This window comes from Geotrypetes seraphini, chromosome 16, assembly GCF_902459505.1.
Source record: "Geotrypetes seraphini chromosome 16, aGeoSer1.1, whole genome shotgun sequence".
Taxonomy (NCBI): domain Eukaryota; kingdom Metazoa; phylum Chordata; class Amphibia; order Gymnophiona; family Dermophiidae; genus Geotrypetes; species Geotrypetes seraphini.
In genome coordinates, this window is record NC_047099.1 from 30,829,606 (window position 1) to 30,856,020 (window position 26,415).

The 26,415-nt window shown below is 48.8% G+C and overlaps 1 protein-coding gene across 2 annotated transcripts in view; it reads right to left on the reverse strand.

Annotated features, from left to right (window-relative positions):
- The window catches only part of NYAP1 (neuronal tyrosine phosphorylated phosphoinositide-3-kinase adaptor 1), a 65,139-nt gene extending 39,237 nt beyond the window's left edge, over positions 1-25,902 (reverse strand). Inside the window, exons 1-2 of one of the 2 annotated variants that reach the window (XM_033925240.1) lie at positions 25,467-25,902; positions 10,695-10,946 (exon numbers count right to left, since the gene is read on the reverse strand). In XM_033925240.1, coding sequence (XP_033781131.1) covers positions 10,695-10,894 — 200 coding nt within the window. In that variant the 5' untranslated portion in view covers positions 10,895-10,946; positions 25,467-25,902. The remainder of the gene's footprint in view (positions 1-10,694; positions 10,947-25,466) is intronic. The other variant, XM_033925239.1, reaches the window with a different exon arrangement.
- Positions 25,903-26,415: the final 513 nt, after the last annotated feature.

A 26,415-nucleotide genomic window follows, 5' to 3' on the forward strand; every position in this document is an offset into this window, starting at 1 on the left:
CTTAATGATTGGGCTGGTGCCCAAGCCAAGGGGAATCATAGAAACACGATGGCAGATAAAGGCCAAATGGCCCATCTAGTCTGCCCATCCACAGTAACCATTATCTCTTTCCCTCTCCGAGAGATCTCACGTGCCTATCCCAGGCCCTTTTGAATTCAGACACAGTCTCTGTCTCCACCACCTCTTCCGGGAGACTGTTCCACGCATCTACCACCCTTTCTGTAAAAAAAGTACTTCCTCAGATTACTCCGGAGCCTATCGCCTCTTAACTTCATCCTATGCCCTCTCATTACAGAGTTTCCTTTCACATGAAAGACTCGACTCATGCGCATTTACATTACGTAAGTATTTAAACATCTCTATCATATCTCCCCTCTCCCGCCTTTCCTACAAAGTATACAGATTGAGATCTTTAAGTCTGTCCCCATACGCCTTACGACAAAGACCACGCACCATTTTAGTAGCCTTCCTCTGGACCGACTCCATCCTTTTTATATCTTTGGCCTCCCGAATTGTGTACAATATTCTAAATGAGTTCCCACTAGAGTCTTATGCAGGAGCATCAAAACCTCCTTTTTCCTACAGGCCATTCCTCTCCCTATGCAACCTAGCATCCTTCTAGCTTTTGCCGTCACCTTTTCAACCTGTCTGGCCACCATAAGATCATCATGTAAGAAAGGAAAATTTTTGAAAACCCATAAAACTCTTCTCTTCCTCTGCTTCAGGTGTGTATCCCTAACCGTGTTTCAACGTGCTCCACAAATCAACCACGTGCAGCACAGCCTCCCCTTCTAACACTTTGCTTTTATTTTGGCAGCCCATACTTTGGGACATATTGCAAACTGGATGTGTGGGAAGGCCTTGCCGCCGGAAATTATAATCATGCAATCTGTCTTAACGTGCAACGCTAAGAAGCTGAGTTTCAGTGCCAGATGGGATCACTAGGAACCCTGTTTGTTTCTACAACTGAATGGAGAAGAAAAAAAAAAATAAAAAGATTATTGTAGAATTCATAGCTGCAATGGTGATGAAACCAGGATTGGCTGAACCTGTTCCTGATAACCCAGAGCTATTTGATCACTCAGACCTAGGGGCTATTGTGGCGGAGTTTACGGATCAACCCAGCAGAAACAATACTCCCACTTCTCTTACCGGAACGTAAATTGTGTCCCGTCAGCAGACTGAAAAGAGCTGAACGAATCCCTGCAGGTGGATGACTCAGAGGTGCGAGGAGAAAAAAAAAAAGAGTGCAGAGAACTGCAACAGATTGGATTGAAAAGGAGTTCAGCACGCACGACACCAGCACAAGATAAGGGGGGGGAGTCATCCTGACACACCACTCACGATGCCACTTCCAGGGACGGTTGGTCTCCTCTAACGGAACACAGCGCGATTCCAGCAATTGTCTGCGCGCATCTGACCGTCCACCCAGCTGAATGCGTGATACGGACAATTATTTAACACCCCCACAGTTACGCTGTCGAAAACATGTTTACTTATCTTGATGATGAGATCACAATGGCGGTGCTAAAGCAGTCGTCATATTGGCATACGAAGAGATCCGTGCCACGGGTTGAGAAATAACAAAGGTCCCAATTGTGGCACCGCTAATTGGCAATTAGCACACTTTAATTTGTTTATCATTGCCATCAACTGGAAATTACGCGTACAGCTTTGTTATGTACTATGGGCTAGATTCACTAACCTCCTTTGCGTGCCCGATCCGTGGCCGATCCTTGCAGGCCCGACAAATTTACAAAATTAAAACGAGGGCGATGGGAGGAACGCCCCCCCTCCGACCGCATGGATCGCTAGTGTGCAATCCCGACGCATGCGCCGACCATCTGTAGATGGTCTACGCATGCGTCTAAGAGCCATCTAGAGCCGTGATTTTTTTTTTTACTTTTACTATCCCAGTGAGCCTGTGGTTTTAACCCACTTTAAACCCGCGGGTTAAAACCACGGGCTCGCAGTGCGGGGAAGGGGCAGGAGAGATTCGGGGCGAGAGCAGGGCGGTGAGTCGGGGGCGGCGGGCAGGAGAGATTCAGGGCAAGAGCAGGGCGGCGAGTTGGGGTAGAGCACGAGATCGGGGCAGGCAGGAGAGAGCAGGAGATCGAGGCTGAGACAGGGCAGATTGGGGCAGAGAAGTAGGTCAGAGAGCAGGACGGCAGAAGACAGGGCAGTCGGAAAGGACCTCAGCGACTGGTCTTCAGCAGTCGCTTATTTTGGATCGGTCAGCTCAGTCGGTGTTGCTTTTTTTATTTTAGTGAATCGCTTCCTGTCTGCATTTGAATGCCGTTCCCCCCTCATTTGCTTGCACAGATCAGAGGATGATCAGGACAAAAGTTAATGAATCGGGTAGGAAGGAAATCGGGTCGCAAAGGGCTCGCAAACCGATTGGTACACGATCGGTTTGCTTAGTGAATCTAGCCCTAAGTCCAGTGCACGAATCTAAAAGTGGGCGTGGTCATGGACAGATTTTGGGCGGATTATGGGCATTCCTAAAAGTTATGTCAGCGTTATGTTATCTAAAACCCCTTAATTCACCCTATTCCTATCTCCTAAAAACTTCTACTTCCCGTTGATAACTTTTTTTACCCGACATTTTTATTACCTTAAAAATTTTATGTCATCGCTTATTCTATTCCTTCAAATTTTGAATGTAATTCTTGTTTTAGTTTGGATGTAATCCGCCTTGAACCGCAAGGTAATGGCGGAAAGCACAGTTACTTACCGTAAAGCAATGTTACTTACCGTAACAGTTGTTATCCAGGGACAGCAGGCAGGTATTCTCACTAGTGGGTGATGTCATCAGACAGAGCCCCGGTACGGACGTCTCACAAGCACGTGTTGCTTGTAGAAACTTAAAGTTTCTAGATGCCCGCACCGCGCATGCGCCGGTGCCTTCCTACCCGGAGATCCGGGCGTGTCTCCTCAGTTCAGGTAGCTAGCCTGAGAAGCCAACCCAGGGGAGGTGGGTGGGACGTGAGAATAGCTGCCTGCTGTCCCTGGATAACAACTGTTACGGTAAGTAACATTGCTTTATCCCAGGACAAGCAGGCAGGTATTCTCACTAGTGGGTGACCTCCAAGCTAACCTCAGTGGGATGGAGGGGGAGTTGGCGACTTAAGAGAATAAATTTTTCAATACTGTTTGGCCAAACTGTCCATCCCGTCTGGAGAGGGTATCCAGACAATAATGTGAGGTGAATGTGTGAACCGAGGACCAGGTGGCAGCCTTGCAAATTTCCTCGATTGGTGTTGATCTGAGGAATGCTACTGAGGCTGCCATTGCTCTGACCTTATGGGCTGTGACCTTACAAGGAAGTGATAATCCAGCCTGGGCATAGCAGAAAGAGATACAAGCCGCCATCCAATTAGAGATGGTGCGCTTTGATACGGGTCTTCCCAACTTGTTAGGATCGAAGGAGACAAAAAGTTGAGGAGTGGTTCTGTGTGGCTTGGTGCGATCCAGGTAGAAAGCCAAGGCACGTTTGCAGTCTAGAGTGTGAAGGGCCGATTCTCCGTGGTGAGAATGAGGCTTAGGGAAGAATACTGGAAGTACAATGGATTGGTTGAGATGAAATTCGGAGACCACCTTAGGCAGGAATTTCGGGTGAGTGCGGAGGACCACCTTGTCATGGTGGAATACTGTGAATGGTGGGTCCGCCATCAATGCCTGGAGTTCGCTGACTCTGTGAGCGGACGTAAGGGCTACAAGGAAAAGCACTTTCCAGGTGAGATACTTCAGAGGGGCCCTGTTGAGTGGTTCAAACGGGGGCTTCATGAGGTGGGAAAGGACTACATTGAGGTCCCAAACTACTGGGGGTGGTTTGAGAGGAGGGTTAACATGGAAGAGTCCTTTCATAAATCTGGCGACCACCGGATGGGCCGAGAGGGGTTTCCCTTGTAGAGGCTGGTGGAACGCCGCAATAGCGCTCAGGTGGACTCGTATGGATGTGGACTTGAGCCCAGATTGAGATAGGTGTAGGAGATAGTCCAGCACGGAGGATAAGGAAGCTCGCTGAGGTTCCTTTGACTTAGAAACACACCATGAGGAGAATCTGGTCCATTTCTGGGAGTAGCATTGTCGAGTGGCGGGCTTCCTGGAAGCTTCCAAGACCTCCCTCACTTCTTGTGAGAATTGGTGAGGGGTTACGTTGAGAGGAACCAAGCTGTCAGGTGGAGAGACTGCAGGTTGGGATGAAGTAGTGATCCTTGATGTTGAGTAAGTAGTGAAGGAAACACTGGAAGTGGTACTGGTTCCCTGCTGCTGAGTTGAAGTAGGAGGGAGAACCAAGGTTGTCTGGGTAACCGAGGAGCTATTAGAATCATGGTGGCCCGTTCGAGTTTCAGCTTGACCAGAGTCTTCTGGATCAGCGGGAATGGTGGGAACGCATATAGAAATCGTTTCCCCCAGTTCAGTAGAAAAGCATCTGCCTCGAGGCGATGAGGAGTGTAGATCCTGGAGCAAAACTGAGGCAGTTTGGCGTTGTGGGGAGCCGCAAAGAGGTCTATCTGAGGCGTCCCCCATTGCGTGAAGATTTGGTGAAGGGGGTTGGAATGGAGAGTCCATTCGTGCGGTTGTAGCAGACGGCTTAGTTTGTCTGCTAAGACGTTGTTCTCCCCCTGGATGTATACTGCTCTGAGTAGGGCGTTGTGGCGCACCGCCCAGTCCCAGACTCGTAGAGCTTCCTGGCAAAGGAGGGCCGAGCCCGTGCCTCCTTGCTTGTTGATATAATACATGGCGGCCTGATTGTCTGTGCGAATGAGGATTACCATGTCGTGGAGTCGGTGTTGGAAAGCTTGGAGCGCATTGAGGATGGCTCTGAGTTCCAATAGATTGATTTGGTGTAGTCTTTCCGCACTGGTCCAGAATCCTTGGGTGCGGAGACCCTCCAGATGGGCCCCCCATGCGTAGTTCGACGAGTCGGTTGTGAGAACTTTCTGATGGGGGGGAGAGTGCATCAGCAAACCTCTGGATAGATTCGAAGAGGTCATCCACCAAAGTAGAGACTGCCGAAGAGCAGGTGTGACTACGATGCGTTTGGACAGTGGATCGGATGTCTGATTCCACTGTGATGCCAGGGTCCACTGGGGGATCCTGAGGTGGAGTCTGGCAAAGGGTGTCACGTGTACTGTGGAGGCCATATGGCCCAGGAGCACCATCAGTTGTCTCGCCGGTAGGGTTTGGCGAGTAGCCACCGACTGGCAGAGATGAAGAAGAGACTCCATGCGTTGCCGGGGCAGGAATGCTCGGAGTCGGGTGGTGTCCAGGACCGCTCCGATGAAGGGGAGGGACTGGGCGGGTTGTAGATGAGACTTGGAGAAGTTGATCTCGAAGCCCAAATTCTGGAGGAAGTAGGTTGTAGCCAAGGCCGCCGAAGTGACCTCTGGGGCTGACGGGGCCTTGATGAGCCAGTCGTCGAGGTATGGAAACACCTGTAGACCCCTGTCCCGGAGTGCTGCGGCCACTACCACCAGGCACTTTGTGAAGACTCTGGGGGACGAAGATAGGCCGAATGGTAGCACTCGATACTGTAGGTGCAGATTTCCCACCCGAAATCTGAGGAACTTTCGGGAGGCCGGGTGAATGGGGATGTGAGTGTAGGCCTCCTTGAGATCCAGGGAGCATAACCAGTCGTTCTGCTCGAGGAGGGGGTATAGAGAAGCCAAAGTCAACATGCGAAACTTCTCTTTGACCAGGAACTTGTTGAGGGCCCGAAGGTCTAAAATGGGTCGCAGGTCGCCCGTTTTCTTCGGGACGAGGAAGTACCGGGAGTAAAACCCTCGGTTCAATTGGTCTGACGGGACCGGCTCGACAGCCCGAAGCTGAAGTAAGGTTTGGACTTCCTGAAGAAGAAGGGCGGTCTGCGTCGAGCTTGAAGGATACTCTCTTGGAGGATGGTCCGGGGGGGCCCGGTGGAATTGAAGAGAGTATCCTTCTCTTATGATGGAGAGGACCCATAGGTCCGTGGTTATGGCCTCCCATCGGTGGTAAAAAAGATGGAGGCGGCCCCCTATGGGAGAGGCCGAGGTTATGCTCCCGGGAGGGGCGTCAAAAGGGCTGGGGAGCCTTAGGTACAGCCGGTGGCTGAGTTTTTTGCTGAGACTTCTGGGGAGGTTGTCTCTTCGCAGGCTGTCTCGCAGCAGGCGTTTGTCTGGGCATGTAACGCCGCTGGTAAATCAGGGGTGGCCTGGAAGGTCGAGACTGTTGAGGTTTGGGTTTGGGCCGCAGGATGGATTGAAAGGATTTTTCATGATCCGACAGCTTCTTGGTAACAGTTTCGATAGACTCATCGAACAGGTCAGCTCCAGCACATGGTACGTTGGCGAGTCTGTCCTGTAGGTTGGGATCCATATCGATAGTACGGAGCCATGCCAGGCGACGCATAGCTACCGCGCTTGCGGCGGCGCGTGCCAAGAGTTCGAATGCATCGAAGGAGGATTGCATCAGCTGGAGGCGTAATTGGGAGAGGGAGGCTACCACTTCCTCGAACTCGAATCGGGCTTGGTTGTCTATGAACGGAGTGAACTTGCGGAGCACCGGCAAGAAGAACTCCAGATAGGAAGAGAAAAAGAAGTTGTAGTTTAGCACCCGTGACGCCATCATGGAGTTTTGGTAGAATTTTCTACCAAATTTGTCCATCGTTCTCCCCTCTCGGCCCGGCGGTACAGAGGCGTAGACCTGGGAGGGATGAGAGCGTTTAAGGGAGGACTCGACCAGTAGGGATTGGTGGGAGAGTTGAGGGCCCTCGAACCCTTTATGGTGCACGATGCGGTATCGAGCATCGAGTTTGCTGGGGATCGCCGGTATGGAATACGGTGTTTCGAAGCACTGCATGAAGGTCTGGTCCAGTAATTTATGCAAGGGGAGCCGAAGCGACTCCGTTGGAGGGTTAGGTAAATGCATGGTGTCCAGATACTCTTTGGAGTATCGGGAGCCCGTGTCAAGGGTCACATCCAGATCATCCGCCATTTGTCGGAGGAATGATGAGAAGGACAATTGTTCCGCCAGCGTCGGTCTGTGGGACGGGCTGGAGGAGGAGGAGGCCTCCAGGTCCGTGGACATCGGGGAGTGACAAGGAGAATCGGGCACCGGTGTCTCCTCGTACTCCGGGCCCCTCGGAGGGGACACCTCTGATGAGGAGTATCCCCTACGTTGCAGTTTTTTCTGCGGTGACACCTCCGAATGGCGTGAGGAGTGCCAGGATGAGTGTCTCGATCGGTGCCCGTCTCGGTGGCGGGACGGGGATCGGGATCGTCTGTGCATCGCATGGTCTCCCGAGGCCCCCAAGTGGATAGGGCTGGAAGCAGTGGATCGCAACTGGGTTTGCGATGCGGGTTCTTGCGATGCTACCCAAGTCTGGTAAGGAGTACGGAAGAACTCTTCCTGACTATGCCCAGGGCTTCGAGTATCGATCGGGGGTCTGGTCCCATGTTGGCGCGGAGGCGTAATGGGTTCTAATGGCGGCATATCGGTAAGCGAGGCTTGCCGCGCGGGCATCGCCGCCCTCCCCCGTTCGTCCTCGTCGGTTGTCGAGGTCGAACGGTGTGGGGGAGGGGGAGGGGGCGGGCCGCCCCTTTGGACCGGTACCGGGAGGTCACCCTGTATGGCAGCGATGAGCCCGGGTCCGATGGTCTGCATGAGCTCAACGAATTGAGCTTCCAGCACGGACCGTAGCGAAGCCGATAAGGAGGGATCCGCACCGAAAGGGGGTCCTCCTGCACGGACATCGCGCTCCTTCGAGGCCGAGTGCTTCTGCTTAGTAGCTTTCGGCACTTTGATGACCATTGGTGGCACTGTGGAAGGAAGAGGTACCTGAACCGAGGAGACCGGGGCAGGCACCGACGTCGAGCTCGTGGAAGGTGTCGGGGCGAGCGATGCCGGTTTCACCACGCTCGATGCAGGAGGGGTCGATGCCGGTTTTGCCCGAACCGGGGAGGTATCGGATGAAGTGGAGGCTGAGGGATCCTTAGCTGCGTCCATCTTGAACATCGATTCCCACAATAGGCAACGCCGCTTGAATGAGCGTGCCGTCAGGGTAGAGCAAGGCCTGCACGATTTCGGGATGTGGTCAGGGCCCAAACACTGCAAACAGCGCCAGTGAGGGTCCGTGAGTGAAATCGCGCGTTGGCACTTGCTGCACTTTTTAAACCCGGTGATTGGCCGGGACATAGGCCGGAAAATCTCCGCCGCAAGGTCGAAACCAGTGGGCCTAAGCCACGTGGCTGGCCCGTTCGACCCGCCGGAGGAAATAATCTTCTTTTTTTTTTTTTTTTTTTTTAACCGAAAAGAAAAGAACTGTTAACTGTAATTAAAAGAAAGCGAAAACGCGGACAAGGAAGGCAAATTTAACTGAATTCAGCTAGCGCATGAAGAAGTTGAACTTCTCAGCTCCGCGGAAAAGAAAGAACTGAGGAGACACGCCCGGATCTCCGGGTAGGAAGGCACCGGCGCATGCGCGGTGCGGGCATCTAGAAACTTTAAGTTTCTACAAGCAACACGTGCTTGTGAGACGTCCGTACCGGGGCTCTGTCTGATGACATCACCCACTAGTGAGAATACCTGCCTGCTTGTCCTGGGATAACAGGTGTTATCCAGGGACAGCAGGCAGATATTCTTGACTGATGGGTGACGGCACCGACGGAGCCCCGGTACGGACAATTTTAGAGTGATTGCACTCTAAGAACTTAGAAAGTTCTAGCTAGGCCGCACCGCGCGTGCGCGAGTGCCTTCCTGCCCGACGAAGGCATGCGGTCCCCAGTTAGTATAAGCCAGCTAAGAAGCCAACCCGGGGAGGTGGGAGGGACGCAAGAATATCTGCCTGCTGTCCCTGAATAACACCTGTTACGGTAAGTAACTGTGCTTTATCCCAGGACAAGCAGGCAGCATATTCTTGACTGATGGGTGACCTCCAAGCTAACAAAAAGAGGGATGGAGGGAAGGTTGGCCATTAGGAAAATAAATTTTGTAAAACAGAACCGCAAGGTAATGGCGGAATAGAAATCACTAATGTAATGTAATAACTTAGGCACCTAAAAGTTCTGACACGCAGTGGTACTGTGCATGATTCTATAAGGTGTGCAAATGTTTACTGAATTGCACTTAAAGCCATACTAGTCAGCACTGATATTTTTTAGACATAGAGGCTCATTTTCAAAGCATTGATATTTCGTGTGTCTAAGTGCATGAAAGCCCCCCAACATGCATAGAATCAGGCCCCAATTGAATAAAACAAGTACATGCGTTCTTCCCATCATGCCTGCTTTTTATACATGGGATAGTTTTGTAAGAGGCATTTTCCTGTGTGCACGGTCAAAATGCCTTTACAATATTACCTCATCTCTGCATTCTTTCTGTGGAATCAGGATGCCTAGGAAGGGGTGAAAGGTCAGCCACAGAAACTGTGAGTGCACACTCACTGCAACCCTGCCAAGTCACTCTGTTCCTTAAGAGTTGTCTTTGTTCCAAGGTTGCACCAAACTATCTGACCGATAGCTTTCTCATAGCATTCCATAAACATAGGAGAGAATCGCATGCATTGTTTAATTTTCCGTCTGCTCAAGGTTGTAAGAGCAAGAAATCCTTGCAACATACACTGGCATTTCAGGCTGCTTTCTATGACAGGGAATTTAGGCCACCGTTGCATAGTGCTTGATCTTACAAGCACTTTAGAACTCAATTGAAAACTCATCTTTTTTCAAAATATTTAGCGAACCAATTTAAATCATCCTTAGGTTATGTTATTTTTAATCTTTTGCTCACCGCATTGAACTTACAGTTATGCAGTTTATAAGTACGATGTTACGTTATGTTATGTTACCCCAGTGCATTGTGGTCTTTGTAGTTCCTGCTTTAACCATGTGAAATTCAGCGCTATACATGCGGAAATCATCCGTATCGGGGCTATGAAAGATCCAACACTGATCTAAGCCTTCCCTCCAGAAACTGTCAGCTCTGAAGTTCCGGTGCCATTAAGAAAAGGAAAACCCGAACAAACGAAGCTGTGGAAATCCAATGTTTATGATGCTTCTTTTATTATTCAGTTAATCCTTTAAAATACAATATCCACATTGGTCATGGAGGATCTGAGAAAATGAATACACAAGCTTTTGCAAATGTGGGACAATATAAATGTCTTGGCTCAGTTTGCTTCTGCAGTGCTCAGGTTTTGTGTCTCTCTGACTATTTTCAGTTTGGTTTGTCAAGACATTTATGTTATCCCACATTTGCAAAAGCTTGCCTATTCATTTTCTCGGATTTCCACAGTTTCATTTGTTTGGGTTTTCCTTTTCTTAATGGCACCAGAATTTCATAGCTGACAGTTTCTGGAGGGAAAGCTTAGACCAGTGTTGGATCTTTCACAGCCCCGATATGAATGCTTTCCGCATGTATAGCGCTGAATTTCACATGGTTAAAGCGGGAACTACAAACACCACAATGCACTGGGGTAACATACCATAACATCCTTTTCTCCTGTGGAAATTTGGGTCTTCTCTTCTTGTCGTGCCATTAAGAAAAGGAGCAGCAACCACAAAGGCACAGAGACAATAGAAAAAATTAAGCTGAGCTCAGTTTAACCAACAGAAATGGAATCAAAGCACCACTCCACATTGCATTTAAAAATGAGCATCCTTCCCGCCCCACAGGTAACCTCTAGTGTTGTACTTTTCTGGACAAGGCCCCCGTACCTCTTCTTGGGGTCATCTTCCTTGTGCCTCCACTCAATCTTGGCCTTGCGGTACAGCAGGTTCATCTCGACGCACAGCTGGTGGCCGTCGCTCCTGTGCAGGCTGTGTGCGCTCAGTGACCCACAGGCCCCGATGCCTCCCTTTCCAGCAAGCTGCAGGCACGGTGAGATGGCTGCTGCATCCTGGGGGCCAGTGGTCATCTTCTGGGGCCCGCCTGCGTTAGGGGAAGGCGGAGGAGCCGAGCTTGCAATCCTGAGAGGGTGAGGAGAAGACATGAAGTTAGAGACCAAACGTCAGGGATTTTATTCAGTAGCACGGAGGACGAAGGCCACCCAGCAAATCTCTCATGCACTCTTCTGTCACACGGTCCCATGTTTCACACTTTCTACTGTCACTTGGCCCTGTCCGATCCCATTCCTCACTCTCTTACACATTCTCTCTTACACATTCTCTGCCTTCACCGCCTTCCAGTATTTACCCAAAGTCTACTTGATTCACTTAGGGGTCTTTTTATCAGGCTGCGGTAGGGGGTTTATCGTGCGTAATACCGCACGTTAAACCGCCTGCCGCGCACACCTGCAATGAGCCGACTGCGGGGGTTAGCGCATGGTGAAATATCCGATGCGCTAACTCCGCTAGCGCGGCTTGATAAAAGGACCCTTTAGTGCTTGCTGCCTTTCTAGACCAGGGATCAATATAACAAAAATGCTACTATAGGAACCCCCCTCCTCACTTTTACAAAACCGCAAAAGCGATTTTTAGCGCCGGGCAGCGCGCTGAATACTGTGCACTGCTCCGACGCTCATAGGAACTCTATGAGCGTCTGAGCAGTGTGGAGCATTCAACGTGCCAGCCGGCGCTAAAAATCGCTTTCATGGTTTTATAAAAGTTTTTTTTTTGGGGGGGGGGGGGTTAAGTGAATATCAAAAATAGCAAAAAGGTCCTCAAAACTTAAGGGAAGCATCGACTCATAGGGACTGCGGCTATCCTGAACAACAGAAATATGATACATTTTTATTCCAAATTTTTATTTTGTGTATCTTCAGAGCGTAGCCTTAAAATAAAAATTTAACATATTTCTGTTGTTCAGGATAACCGCAGTCCATATGAATCGATGCTTCTCTTAAGTTTTGAGAAGTTTTCTGCTGTTTCTAGACCAGGGAGCAATTAAATTCTTGCTGATCCTACCATCGGGGATAATGTATCAATACCACGCTTTGAACTGCCTTGGGTGTCCTTCAGAACTTGCCCGCCCCTTGCAATCTAAACCACGCTATTAATACACCACTCCCACTGGCAGGAACTGCTCACCCATCCTTTCAGCCATGCTTCCCCAGAGATGCCAAGGGTGAACCATCCCAAAAAGTGAGATTTACCATGCCAGGCGTGAGTTTGAAGGCCACAGAGCAGGGGTGTCAAAGCCCCTCCTCGAGGGCTGCAATCCAGTCGGGTTTTCAGGATTTCCCCAATGAATATGCATGAGATCTATTTGCAAGCACTGCTTTCATTGTATTCTAATAGATCTCATGCATATTCATTGGGGAAATCCTGAAAATCCAAATGGATTGCGGCCCTCGAGGAGAGACTTTGACACCCCTGCCATAGAGTGAGATTGTCCAGGGTATACATCTGGAATGATTTAAATGCAATATTGTTTTTCCAAATGAATCGAGGCAGCATTAAATGATAGTGGCTTTTCTTTGGAGCCTCTGAAAGAATACAGACAACGTGGGGAGGAATTTGGGAGCCGAAAATTGTCTTCTACCCAGTCGTTACCGGTATGTTCATCGGTTTCTGAGCACACGTACTCGCAGCAAAGGGGAAGCAAATGTGCTCGGAAACTGTTGAACATAGAATTGCTATGAGCGTCCGAGCTGTTACCACTTCAGCCAGTGCTAAAAACACTAGCGCGGCTTTGTAAAGCAGGGGGTAACGAATTTACAAACTCTTTTATCACAAGAAGCTGCCTGAAAAGATAGGAGTTGTTGAAAATAGCTCTTGTATAAGCAACCCTTTACTGATGGAAAAGCAAACAAATTGCAATTACGTCATGTGTGTTTTCGTCATCTCACAACTACAGGTGCCCTAGGCGACTGTTTATTTCACCTAGTCGAGAGACCGGCATGATTCCATTTAAAATGTATATATTTTGGATTTTTACTCACACTTTTTTTCCGTAGTAGCTCTTAAAAATAGCCCGTCAAGTCTTGTATTCTAGTTTGTCAAACTCCAACCCACCTTATAAGCTCCAATATCGGTCTTATCTAGGGTTACCATATGGTCCAGAAAAAGGACAGATTGAGGCAACCGGGTTTTACTTCCATTGCTTTCAATAGAAATAAAACCCAGATGTTTCTATCTATTCTCCTTACTTCCTTTGCTTTCAATAGAAGTAAAACCCAGATGCCTCAATACATCCTCCTTTTTCTGGAGCCATATGGTAACCCTATCATTCCCTCTGTAATTTTCCCCCTCCCCGAGTGTAGTGTACTGATGCACCTTCTTGTCCAGTTTGTCTATCTTGACTAGAATGTAAGCTCCTTTGAACAGGGACTGTCTTCTATGTTTTGATATTCAGCGCTGTGAATGTCTAGTAGCGCAATAAAAACGGTTCATAGACAAAATTGCGCGAGACAACGGCGCGCAAACAACTGAGCGCAAGGTTGACGGCGCGCCGAAGAAAAGCACTATTTTAAAGGGTTCCGACGGGGGGTGTTGGTGGGGAACCCCCTATTTTACTTAACAGACATCGCGCTGGCGTTGTGGGGGGTTTGGGGGGTTGTAACCCCCCTCATTATACTTGAAACCGAACTTTTTGCCTGTTTTTTAGGGGAAAAAGTTCAGTTTTAAGTATAATGTGGGGGGTTACAACTCCCCAAACCCCCCACAACGGCAGCGCAATGTCTGTTAAGTAAAGTGGGGGGGTTCCCCCTCCCCCACACCCCCCTTCGGAGCCCTTTAAAATAGTGCTTTTCTTCGGCGCGCCGTCAATCTTGTGCTCAGTTGTCTGCGCGCCGTTGTCTCGCGCGATTTAGTCCCGTCACCATAAAAACGATTAGTAGCAGTACTTCTCAGTTTGTCATTCCCTGTACATGAGTCACGGATTTGATATACCACCTTTTTGTGGCACAATCAAAGTAGTTTACATGTTCTGTGATGAGCTCGCCCTCTGACATCACTTCCTGGTACCTCAATCTGGTAACTCTAAACTTGGAACCTTGAAGTTTGTGTTTTGGCCTAGCTGGCCTTGTAGACCTGTTAAGAGACTGTGCTGGTAACTCTGGATCCAGGAACCAGGCCAGAGGCCAGTAAGAGCTGCTGCTGAGCTGAGAGGTATTCCTGGATGTTGTGATCCTACAAGAGCAGGCCACACAAGGACACTTAAGTTTACAGAGCTAGCTTTGGAGGATTGTGTTTTGAAATTGCTTTCAACTCTTAACTCCCCCTCACTGTTGTTAGATATCTTACCCACTGTATCATTTCCTCCACCATAATCTCCCCAACCCTAAGATGTCCTGTCCATCTAAATTAGATTGTAAGCTCTTCTGAGCAGGGACTGTCTATTCTATGTTAAAATGTCCAGTACAGCGCTGTGTACGCCTTTCAGCGCTATAGAAATAATAAATAGTAGTAGTAGATTTTCTCCCTTCCTGTGAACAGGAGATCTTATTAAACAACTTTAATAAATACAGTATTATTTGCTTCCCCTATAATTTGCTGTGTGTGTGACTTGATTTTCCACAGCCTGCCCTCACACACATTACTAGGGTTACCATATTTAAGAAAGGAAAAACCCGGACACGTGGCCCCTCCTCCAGCCCCACCTTGTTCCGCCTCCAACCTGCCTTCAGCCCCGCCCCCCCCCAAAGCCTCGCCTCTTTTCTGCCAATCTCCAGGCCGCGTCTGGAGGGCCTCTAGCATGCGTGGATGTATGCGACATCTTCCGTGCATGCTTGTTGAAGGCCCTCAAAATGCGGCCGGAGCGCGGGGCTTTCCAGAACCCGGACAAACCGCCGGGTTTTGGAAAGTCCGTCTGGGTTTTTCCCAGACGTCTGGTAGCCTTACACATTACCACACAGAGACCCTTAACTTAGTAGCTGGGGGCAAAAGAAGGTGAAATTCCCAAGTTCCCAAAGAGTTATCAGAGGGAGAAGCATTATTAGAACCAGCCTCCTTCGAGTCTCACGGAACGGCTCACTAAGCTATTCTTCCAACCTGGGGTGAAATGGTAGCTTTACTAGAATCGGGAAGTAAAAGGGAGGCCTGCCGGGGCAGAAGGTTCCTGTAGCAAGCGTTCTACAAGGAAAAATTTCTTGCATCACTTACAATTCCTCAGCTCCTGCCACTCCTCTGCACCTGAGAGTTTGCTGCAGCACTCAGGAAAATCCCAGTGGTAATGTCCAACGTTCATTTTATTTTCATCTGCAGGCCAGTTCAGTACAGGCAATAAATCTCGGGAAAGACACGAGCACGTTGCCAGTGAGAGCTGGGCGATTACAGCCTTGCACTTATTTTTTTCTTTAGTGTACACTTTATAACCCCTTTACACCCTGGAGGGTGGGGCGGGTCACATCTGTGGTTCACAGCCCCCAGAACGCAGGTCCTGGGATGCAGCTCTGAGCACGATTTCTCTTTCCACGGAGGTCTGCGGCTAGCCTAATGCTCTTTTCCTGGAAGTTATTCATTTAGCAGGGCTTGGCTGGGCTGATCGATAGCCTTGTCAGAGGATAACCACAACTGCAGCACCGCAAACTCCCACAGCGTTACAAGCCACAAAAACACCACCGACATCACCGGGTGACATAAGAGCACAGATGCGTAATTCCTGCTGTATTCCAGTGGCCAATACACACAACTGGGTGAAAATTCAAACTCAGGGTTTGTTCCCAAAATTCATCGATACAGCAACAACTGTTGAAGGAACAAACAGTATTTTAAATACCTTTTTAAACTTCAGTGGCGCTCAGAGTCCAAGATGGAGTAAAAAACCTCAATGTGGGGTACAAAACCCCTAAAGAGTGTTTTTTGTAGAATCTATCATTGCACCATTAAAAGTGAAAAGGTAATAAAAGTGCTTATTCAAAAAACTTGCTTAAATTATTATGTCCATATAGCAAAATAATTCTTCAATATGTGAGTTCTTTATGAACTCACGTTTTTTGAAGTTATTCACATATTGAAGAATTATTTTGCTATATGGACATAATAATTTAAGCAAGTTTTTTGAATAAGCACTTTTATTACCTTTTCACTTTTAATGGTGCAATGATAGATTCTACAAAAAACACTCTTTAGGGGTTTTGTATCCCACATTGAGGTTTTTTACTCCATCTTGGACTCTGAGCGCCACTGAAGTTTAAAAAGGTATTTAAAATACTGTTTGTTCCTTCAACAGTTGTTGCTGTATTCCAGTGGCCGCCATAAATTCCACTTTCTGACCCCGTGCTGGAAGCACAGAGCTAGAGTTTCTGTTATCCTCCTGAAATTTTTAAGCACGGTTCCTCCTTCTCCCATCCAAGCCTGAAAGAAAGCCGCATGATGAGGGGCCTTACTGCAAGGTTCGTGCTCTAGAGCCATCCTTGGGGCACAACCAATCAGTCAGGATATTCACAATTATTACAATTGCTATTTATCATATGTAGCGCTGTACATTTGACATTTAATCGACTGTCCCTGCTTGGAAGAGCTTACAATCTAACTTGGACAGGGTTGGGGATGCAGAACCCAAGGTGAGTGATGAAAGAAATCTCAAAGAGGTGGGTTTTTAACTTGGCCTTGAACACTGCCAGAGACGGAGCCTGCTGTAGGGAGTGGAATAGAACGGGCACAAAAATTACAAAGACTAGGGGGACACTCGATGAATTTACAGGCAAATACTTTTAAAACCATTAGGAGGACATATTTTTTTCACTCAGAGAATAGTTAAGCTCTGGAATGTAGTGCCAGAGGTTGTGGTAAGAACGGATAGCGTAGCTGGTTTTAAGAAAGGTTTGGACAAGTTCCTGGAGGAAAAGTCCATAATCTGTTATTGAGAAAGACATGGGGGAAGCCACTGCTTGCCCTGGATCGCTCTTACCTTAGGTTTTGGCCAGGTCCTAGTGATCTGGATTGGCCACCGTGAGAACGGGCTACTGGGCTTGATGGAACATTAGTCTGACCCAGTAAAGCTATTCTTATATTCTTATTTGGGCAGCTTGTTCCAAGCATACGGCGCAGAAATGAATATGCCTGAGAGAGATCTGCATAACAAAGAGTCAGTACATGCAAATTTATCTCATGCATATTCATTGAAGGTATCCTGACTGGCTGGGTCTGCCCCAAGGACTTGGTCGAGAATCACTGCTCTAAAGCCAGCATCTCCCACCCCCTCATACAGCTTTCTGTCAGATGTACTAGGATGCAGCAGAGCTTAAGCATGGCCCTGACTCCAGCAAGGTAAACATGACAGGAGGGGCTCCATTTTTCCCTGGTGCCCCCCAGACATTGGCGCATCCCTGCCATGCTTACCCTGCATATGTTGTGTCAACCCTAGTGTCTGGGCCAATCAGAGCCTTAGGCCCCTCCAAACACCGGGTTTTGGAAAGTCCATCCAGTCCTCTAAAAAGAGGACACGTCCGGGCTTTCCCCAGACATCTGGTAACTCTGGTTCAGACAACCCCGCGAAAGACAAAGGCGCGCGCCGACAACTGAGCGCAAGATGGAGGCACACGCCAAAGAAAATTACAGTTTTTAGGGGCTCCAACGGGGGGTTTTGTTGGGGAGCACCCCCAGTTTACTTAATAGAGATCACGCCGGCGTTATGGGGGGTTGTAACCGTCCACATTTTACTGTAAACTTAACTTTTTCCCTAAAAACAGAGAAAAAGTGAAGTTTTCAGTAAAATGTGGGGGGTTACAACCCCCCAAACCCCCCACAACGCCCCCACAACGCGGCGTGATCTCTATTAAGTAAAGTGGGGGGGTTCCCCCCATGCCCCCCCCTGTCGGAGCCCTAAAAACAGTAATTTTCTGCGGTGCGCACCCCCGCGCTGCGCTCAATTGTCTGGGCGCGCCTTTGTCCCAGCGCGCTTTTGACCCGACACCGGTAACTCTAGTTTTGGTCATTGACTGGGAGGAACACACAGGAGTAGGGGTGGACCAACCATTTTCCTGGGCACAGAATATACAGCATTCTTTAATTAAGAAAGCACCGACAAATAAAAAGACCTGGCAAGTAACGTGTTTCGGCGGATAACCGCCTGCTTCAGGGGTCATCAATACTCTGACAGATGTACCATTATGTCAAAAGATGTCAGAGTCTTCATCTGATAGTGCCCACAGTGTGCTAAAGGCAAAAACCCCAAATTGTCAGTTTCGCAGCCAGCTTGGTTTTCTTGCCTTTCTCTTTTTATCTGTCAGCGCTTTGCCAATTAAAGAGTGATTTATATTCTACACTCGTGGGCAGGAAAGTTCTCGGTCCACCCCTCTATTTCTGTGTGTTCTTTGGTTTTGTTAGGTAGGGGTTTTCTCCTTCCTTTTTTTTTTTGTTGTGCTGACTAGGAGGTGGGACGGCAATCTGAAACGATTTTGCTTCAGTAACTAAGCAGTTCCCCGGGTAAATTCCACGGTCTGCAAAACGCTGCTCCTAAAAAAGGGCGGGACATGGGACGGGGGGGAATTGAAGTACATTCAGTTGAATGTCGGTACAGAAATGCAGTATACAAACAGTTTAAAATAAAGTTTGAAATTTCCGCACATATATGTTCGCATTTCGTGCCAGGCGATAAGGCAGATGCAGAGTCTGCAGTTGCAAAATTACTCGCAGCTCAGATTCCACGAGGAGTTTTGCACCCTGAAGTGAACTCACAGAGATTTACCACTCAGACGAGTAAGACTGAAAGCCAAAGTGAAATGTTTCAGACTCTGCTCCCACGCTCTGGAACGCACTCCCACTAGAGCGATGAGTATACAAGGGTAGAAATGTGGTAATGGGAAGTAGATCAAAGAGAATAGGGGGCTGAGAAATATGAAAGCTAGGGGATGAGCGAAAGAGATCCTGTTTCTGTCTCGACTGTAAGCTCTTTCGAGCAGGGACTGTCTTTTTTTTTATACAGCACTGCGTATGTCTCGGTAGTGCCATAGAAATAATAGCAATTGTTATAGTAGAGAGAGAAAGTTGTTTAGACAAAAAAAAAGTGAAAAGGTATAAATCAAGCTTGAACTTTCTCTGGAAAAATTCTGATCCAACATCAAAACTTTTCTCTTCAAGGACGCCTACAATGTCTGAGATTTCTCTTCTTCTCCAGACATGGATGGACGCATTAGCAGAGAACAACAAACACTTCCTAAGAAGCGACCCCCCCCCCCTCCCTTTTGTGCTTTATCTCAATGTAATTACACTTCTCCCTCGGTATTCGCGGTTTCAGCATTCGCGGTTTCAATTATTTGCGGTTTTTAGCTTGCTGGTTCCCCCCTCCCCCCAAATTACATCAGCTCGCATAGAGAAATCACTGATTCCAAGCGTTTACAGAGAAAAATTGCCGATTCCCAGCACGTTCTTCACCGTGTTTTGCCTCTCCTTCAGGAACAGGCCAGGTCTCCCGCCATGTTATTCGCGGTTTCACCATATTCATGATGGTTTTTAATAGAAAACTGTGAATAATATGAAAAAGTTATTCACTGTTTTTCTGTATTCGCAGGTCTCTTAATCCCCTATCACAGCGAATACGGAGGGAGAAGTGTATATTTCCCCGTGTCCTTTCCTACTACTTATGTCCGTTCTTGTCTTGTTTTAATTCCTGTTCTATTTGATTATACATGATATTGTTTTTAACTCTTCTTTCTCTCTTTGTTTTATTATATTTACTCATATGCAACCTATTATAAACTGTTTAGATCATGCTTGATAGACAGTATATCAAATGACAAATAAACTTGGAAACTTCCAGAGTTTAATTCCAGAAAGATTTACGCATGGCCCGTGCAACATGGTAAGCACATCAGGGGGGCATTGACATTTGAGGGGCATCAAAATCTACTGTGAGCAACAGTGCCACTCTACCACCTCTTGTGCCAGCCCTCTCTGCAGGTACAACCCAGGTTTTTTAAAGCTTTAAGCAGCGCAGTACAAGAAAGGACTATAGGGAAAGTCTGCAAGACTTGTACCAGAGTTCCTTCCTGTACCATATGTAGGGTTACCAGCCCCGCCCCTAGAAGGAATCTGCGCATGCGGACACAATGCAATAACATCACCGTGTTGCGGCCAGGCATGCGCGGGGATGCCCCTTCCTGATGCGATTTTAACGAGAAGCTTTGCAAACGAAATAAAAGACGCAGCGAGACCCGGAAACCTGCAACAACATGTAACCCAGCTCCGTGGGGAGAACCTCTTTAAACCCACCAGAGACTTTTCCATTCTATGGAAAAAGAGACCAGCTGGCTTTCACCACAAAATTCAAATTTCTGACCAACTGACTTTCCCGCCAAAATTCAAAATGGTGGACTTTCCCTGTTCCCAATCAGGTCAGTGAGCCCACTATTTTACAAAGACAAACTGCAGACCCCACAGCACGCTGGCTGACACGTCGGTTTCTACCTGACAAGACACGGCGAGACCCGGAAACCTGCAACAAGCACAATGCCAGCTGGGAAACCCTGAGAGAAATTGGCTTTTGTTTGAAGCCTCTGAAAAGATGCAGACGGAGTGGAAGCATGGGTAGGGTTACCAGAAGTCCGGAAAAACCTGGACATGTCCTGTTTTCAGAGGACTGTCCAGGTTCTCAGACTGACTTTCCAAAACCCAGAAGTTTGCCTGGGTTTTGGAAAGCTCCGAGCTTCGGCCACACCTGGAGGGCCTTCAGCAAGCGTGTGCAGGTGAAGCCGCATATATCTACACATGCCGGAGGTCCTCCAGACGCAGCCTGGAGGTCGGGAAAAAACAGACGAGGCTTTATGGGGGCGGGGCTGGAGGCAGAACGGGACTGAGCTGGGGGCAGGATGGGGCAAATGTCCGGGGGTCCGGACGGCTTTTCAAAACCCAGCACTTTCTCCGGGTTTTGAAAAACCGCCTAACAGAATCACGGCGCAATTCCAGTGGCATTTTATAGACGCCAGTGGGCACCTACATTTTTTTTTTCTTTTAAATGCTTTTTGGACTTTTTTAAAAACGGCGTTTTCAGCTTATCTTTGGTGCCTAACTTAACATGCCTTTTACAGAATCTGGGCCTCAGTGTCTTCTTGAGCTAGGGTAAAGCCTGCGATGCTGTTCAACTCCTTGCAACAAGGCCTCACTGACCATCGAGCTCAATGGGCACCGAGTCAGTTTTGCGCAGTGGCCCTGTAATTAGGGTTACCAGACGTCTGGATTTCTTTTCGAAGACATGTCCGAGAGGTCCAGACGGCTTTTCAAAACCAGATGCAACGTGCTGACATCACACAGAGTGGGGCTGGGGAATAATGTGCTGGGACGGGTGAAATTGGGCAGGTCTGGGGGTCCAGATTTTATTGACATAAAATCTGGTAACCCTACCTATAATCAAATATAGTAACATAGTAAATGACGGCAGATAAAGTAACAAACCCACTACCAAATTCCACTTACTGACCTACAAATGCACTCACTCAGCTGCCCCTCACTCTCTCGCTTCACTTATCTCCCCGCTATGATCAGCTCCGTAAGCTCCACTCCCTCCTATCTGTGCCCTTCTCTTCAACTGCCAACTCCAGACTCCGTCCCTTCTGCCTTGCTGCACCATTATGCTTGGCATAAACTGCCCGACTCCCTCTGGCAATGTTCAAGGCCCGTTTAAAAGCCCACCTCTTTGAGAGTGCTTTCAACACCTTTCACCTTGGGTTCTGCATCCACAACCCTCTACGTCACGTCTGTCTGTTCAAGTTAGATTGTAAGCTCTTCCAAGCAGGAACCGTCTATAAATGTCAAAATGTACGTACACCTTTCAACGGTTCAGACATAATCGCGGAAGACAAAGGCGCGCGCCGACAACTGAGCGCAAGACGGAGGCGTGCGCCGAAGAAAATTACAGTTTTTAGGGGCTCCGACGGGGGGTTTTGTTGGGGAGCCCCCCCCCACTTTACTTAATACAGATCGTGGCGGCGTTGTGGGGGGTTTGGGGGGTTGTAACCCCCCACATTTTACTGGAAACTTAACTTTTTCCCGAAAAACAGGGAAAAAGTGAAGTTTTCAGTAAAATGTGGGGGGTTACAACCCCCCACAACGCAGCGCGATCTGTATTAAGTAAAGTGGGGAGGTTCCCCCCACACCCCCCGAGCCCCTAAAAACAGTAATTTTCTTCGGTGCGCGCCTCCGCACTGCGCTCAATTATCTGCACGTGCCTTTGTCCCGGCGCGCTTTTGACCTGACACCCCTTTCAACGCTATATAAGTGATAAGCAGTGGTAGTAGTAGCAGTACCAGGTTACAGTAAGAAATAGTACTGTTACAGATAGTGGGCTCAGAGAAAACGCCTCAGAGTTAATGCCTTTGTGTGTGGGGAAGTAGATATAGCCTTAAATAGCTGATGTGTCTTATTGCCTCGCGTGTTAATGTGGTGGGCAAGATATGCTTTATTTGTTTCATGAATCATGGTCTTATAAGTGATATAATTAGGCTCCCTACATTTTCCAACTTAACCCACAGGAAACACAAAAGCTTTTTTAAAAAAAAAAATAGTTATTCTAAATATCATTGGCTTGGAGTCTTAGCGGATCTAATTTAAGAGGCTCACTGAAGCCTTGTTGCAAGGAGTTGAAAGGCATCACAGGCTATACCTGACTATCGCAAGAAGTTCTTCTACTTATTGTCGGCAGACTTCTGGTTTACTGTGTTCTCACAAAATGATTATCGAGTCTAGTAGTAGAGCACAGGTGTCAAACTCAGCCCGCCTGATTGTTTTATGTGGTCCGCGGTGCGATTGATGCAACGTTTTCATTGCGCACAGGTGTCAAACTCAAGGCCCGAGGGCCGAATCCAGCCCGCCTGGTTGTTTTATGTGGCAAGCGGTGCGATCAATGCAACATTTTCATTGCCGTCCCCGGTGTTATCTTCTGGTCGGATCCCTCCTCCTCACTGCCATAGTGCACAAAGCCACGGGCAGCGGCAGCTCCTACGCGCATCCTGCGCCTGAACTCTCTGACGCCACATCAGAGGGAAGGCTTCCGGATGAGGCACAGGACGTGCGAGAAGCCGCCGCATGCGGCTTTGTGCACACTGCGGCAGTGAGGAAGAGGAAGCTGGCCAGGAGATTACACCGGGGGCGGCAATGAAAACGCGTATCGCACCGCAGGCAGCATAAAACGGCCAGGTGGGAGCGGGCCAGAAGGTAAGACACCCGCCAGAGGTAGGCACCCTAATTGAGGCACAGCATGGAGGGAGGGAGACGACAAAGGTAGGGGGAATTATTTTATTTTCAAGTTAGTGAAGGAATTGTTTCAGTTTTGAGAATTTACTAAAACGGCTACTGCACCTTAGTAAAAAGGACCCCTAAGTTGCATGTTTCAAATTCTATCATCTCCATGTGGCTGAATACTGATGTTTATCCCCGGATTCTATGCAAGGTGCTCAAAATCGTGCGTGCAAATTTGAACAGGAGCCCAACTTGCGTCCACAATTTGAGTAATGAACCAATCGGCACCAATAATTGGGCGCTATTATCGGCGCTCAGCACCGATTGTAGAATTTACGCACACATCCTGCTAGGCACTATTCTTTAAAGATATGCATGTACTCCAAGAGTTTGCGTGCACTGTTAACAGAATGCGCCTGACCCGCGCCTAATTTAGGCCTGGGGATTTACGCCAGGTTTCAGCTGGCGTAAATATTAGGCGCAGATCCTGGCGCTATGTGCTAGTTTATAAACGGCACCCAACTCAGAGCGCCATTTATAGAGCAGCACTTAGGCCCAGACTATATAAATGACGCTTAAATTTAAGCGCCTAAATCAACACGCCTAGCTGATCTAGGCACCTAACCCCCCCCCCCCCTTTTATGAAGCCGCATTAACTTTTTTTTTTTATCACCGGCCGCAACGGTAAAAGCTCAGACGCTCATAGAATTCCTATGAGCGTCGTAACTTTTACTATCGTGGCCTGCAATAAAAATCCGCTAATACGGCTTCATAAAACATTTATTGTCGCCAATAACAAGCAATCAGCACCCCCATAATTGGCTTAAATTAAAACCGATTGGGTGGTAGGCGCCTACCAGAATGTAGGTGTGGTTAGGTGGGCAGATCGTGGGCATGTTTTGGACTTAAGCGGCGGTATTTAGGCCATGAAATCACCGGCACAGGGTGCGCCCACCAGCTAGGCACGATTCTATAAACGGCAGCTCACTTATGATTAGCATGCGCCATGCACTGCACTTCTCGGCGCCTATAGAATCGGGACTCTTGCGCTCATTTTTATCAGCGCCAGATATAGAATTTGGTCCTGTATGTGTACAGTTGCATGCACTGGAGGGTCAAGTGGCTTGGAGTATGAATCACACTATTGACAGAGCAATACATCTGGGAGGCAGGGTCAGGCCTACCGCTCAGCGACTGTTTCTCACACACGGCCCCTGCTTTTCAGTCCTTATAAACCAGGGGTGTCCAACCTGCGGCCCCGTGAAGTATTTTGTGCGGCCCCGGTCGAGGGCGATGCGGTGTTTTCCTCTGCTGCCCCCGGGTGTTTACCATCTTGCCAGCTCCCTCCTGTGTCTTGCAGCAGCGTTTGAACGTTTGTGCGGCCCCCAGAAACATTTTTTTCGGCCAATGCGGCCCAGTGAAACCAAAAGGTTGGACACCCCTGTTATAAACCTACGCAAATGACACCCACGAGGAGTCTCTCCACACATGACCCCATTTCCTTCTGTATCCCCATCTGGCAGGATGGCGGAGCCTGGACCACTCCTATCTGTTACACAGGCACGCTTTCTGAAAGGGGCAGACTGGCTGGAATTCTAGGTCACTCTAGAGCAGTGGTCTCATGCGGCCCGCCAGGGACTATTTTGAGGCCCTCGGTATGTTTATCAAAATCACAAAAGTAAAATAAAACAGTTTCTTGATCATAAGTCTCTTTAGCTATAAATGACAATATTATTAAGACTTAGCCAAAAGGAAAGATTTATAAACTATAAAGAGTTTTACCTCATGCAAAATGGTCATTTCTTGAATAAGACATTAACTATTTTTTCTGAGGCCCTCCAAGTACCTCCAAATCCCAAAATGTGGCCCTGCAAAGGGTTTGAGTTGGAGGAGACCACTGCTCTAGACTCTAGAGGGTAACATGTTTGGGAGGGGCAGGCAGGTAGAAGCCTGCAGCCCTCTTTCTGTAGCATAACATGCCTGGGAGGGGGCAAGCTTCTGGGTCCCTCTGTAACATGCAGAGCCTTGCAATAAAACCAAAGAAACCACAGTAGCAGAGTTGAGAATGGAGCTCAGCTTCCCTCCCTGGGCTTCTCCTGCTCCCTCTCTGCATCCACGCAGCATCTTTTCTCCATAGCCTGGCCTGCGCCTTTCCCCGATTTTTCTCTCTCTCTCTCTCCCCCTTGCCCTCCTCTTCGCATCCCCAAAGCATCCCCGGTGCTTTTCTTTTTTTTTTTTTTTTGCATCACTCCACCTGTCTGCCCTTCCGCCTCCTCCTCCCCTGCCGCATCCAGGCTTCGCAAATGCAAGCGCGCGGCGGGTTAGGGAAAAGGCGCGCGCGCACACACACAAGCAGCAAAAAAAAAAAAAAAAAAAACAACCATGGAACGAGCAAGAAACAGGGCTGGGAGTGTGTTTTGTTTTGTTTTTTACCTGCAGCCGTCCGCGCGCCACTCGCCTCCGCCCAGGCTGGGCTGCCGCGCGCAGGACAGCCCCGGGGCTCGGCGGCGCCTCCTATGCAAATCGCCGCCTCTCTCCGGCCTCGCGCTCCGAGGGGAGCTGCAGAAGAGCCCCGCGCGCGAGGCACAGGCGCTGCATCCGCGCGCCCAGCCGGCCCCTCGCGCCGCCGACTCCCATGCCCGGTCCCTTCACGGGGGCTTTCCCCCCCGAAAGCTTCCTGGGGGGGGGAGGGCGGATCAGAGGACCGCTTCGGCCATGCCGGGGGGGGGGAGGGCGGCGAGGAGGATCCGGGGCTCTTCCCGCCCGGATTCCTTAGTGCCGGCGCCTCGCTTCAGACGCCCGATGCTTGCAACCCCCGTCGGTGTAGACGTCCATGTGCTTCCGGGTCTCGGAGCGGCCCAAATAGCTGACGAGAGCGATTTTTTTTCCTGGCTTGGGGGGGAGGGGGGGGGAGGAATGTCGGTTTGAGGGAGAACAGCACCTGAATGAAAGAGGCGGGAAAATTGCAAAGAGAGAATTGAGAGGGCGATGCCACTGATGTGGGAAAGAGATGTGGAAGAGAGGGTGATGCCACTGGAGGCTGGGGAGGTGGTGCCTGATTTTGCAATGAAATTAACCAAATCATTTACCTGGCTAAATAATGATGTAAGTGGGCGCTTTCCAACTACCTGTACATCGAAAATCTGAAGAGCTAGTTGTAAATTCCACTCCTCTCCATACTTTTCCAAATCCACATTGGATTTGTTCTCTTTTCTTTATATAAAAAAACATATGTTTATTATAAGTGGAAAGGGGCACAATACAAGGCAAGAGGTGAAAACATCAAAAACAGTCAAATACAGCAAAGGCCCAGGAAAAAAACGCCCGAGCCCCCATTGAAAACGGTGCCCAGCTCTACTGTTATAGACAAGATGCGGTAGAT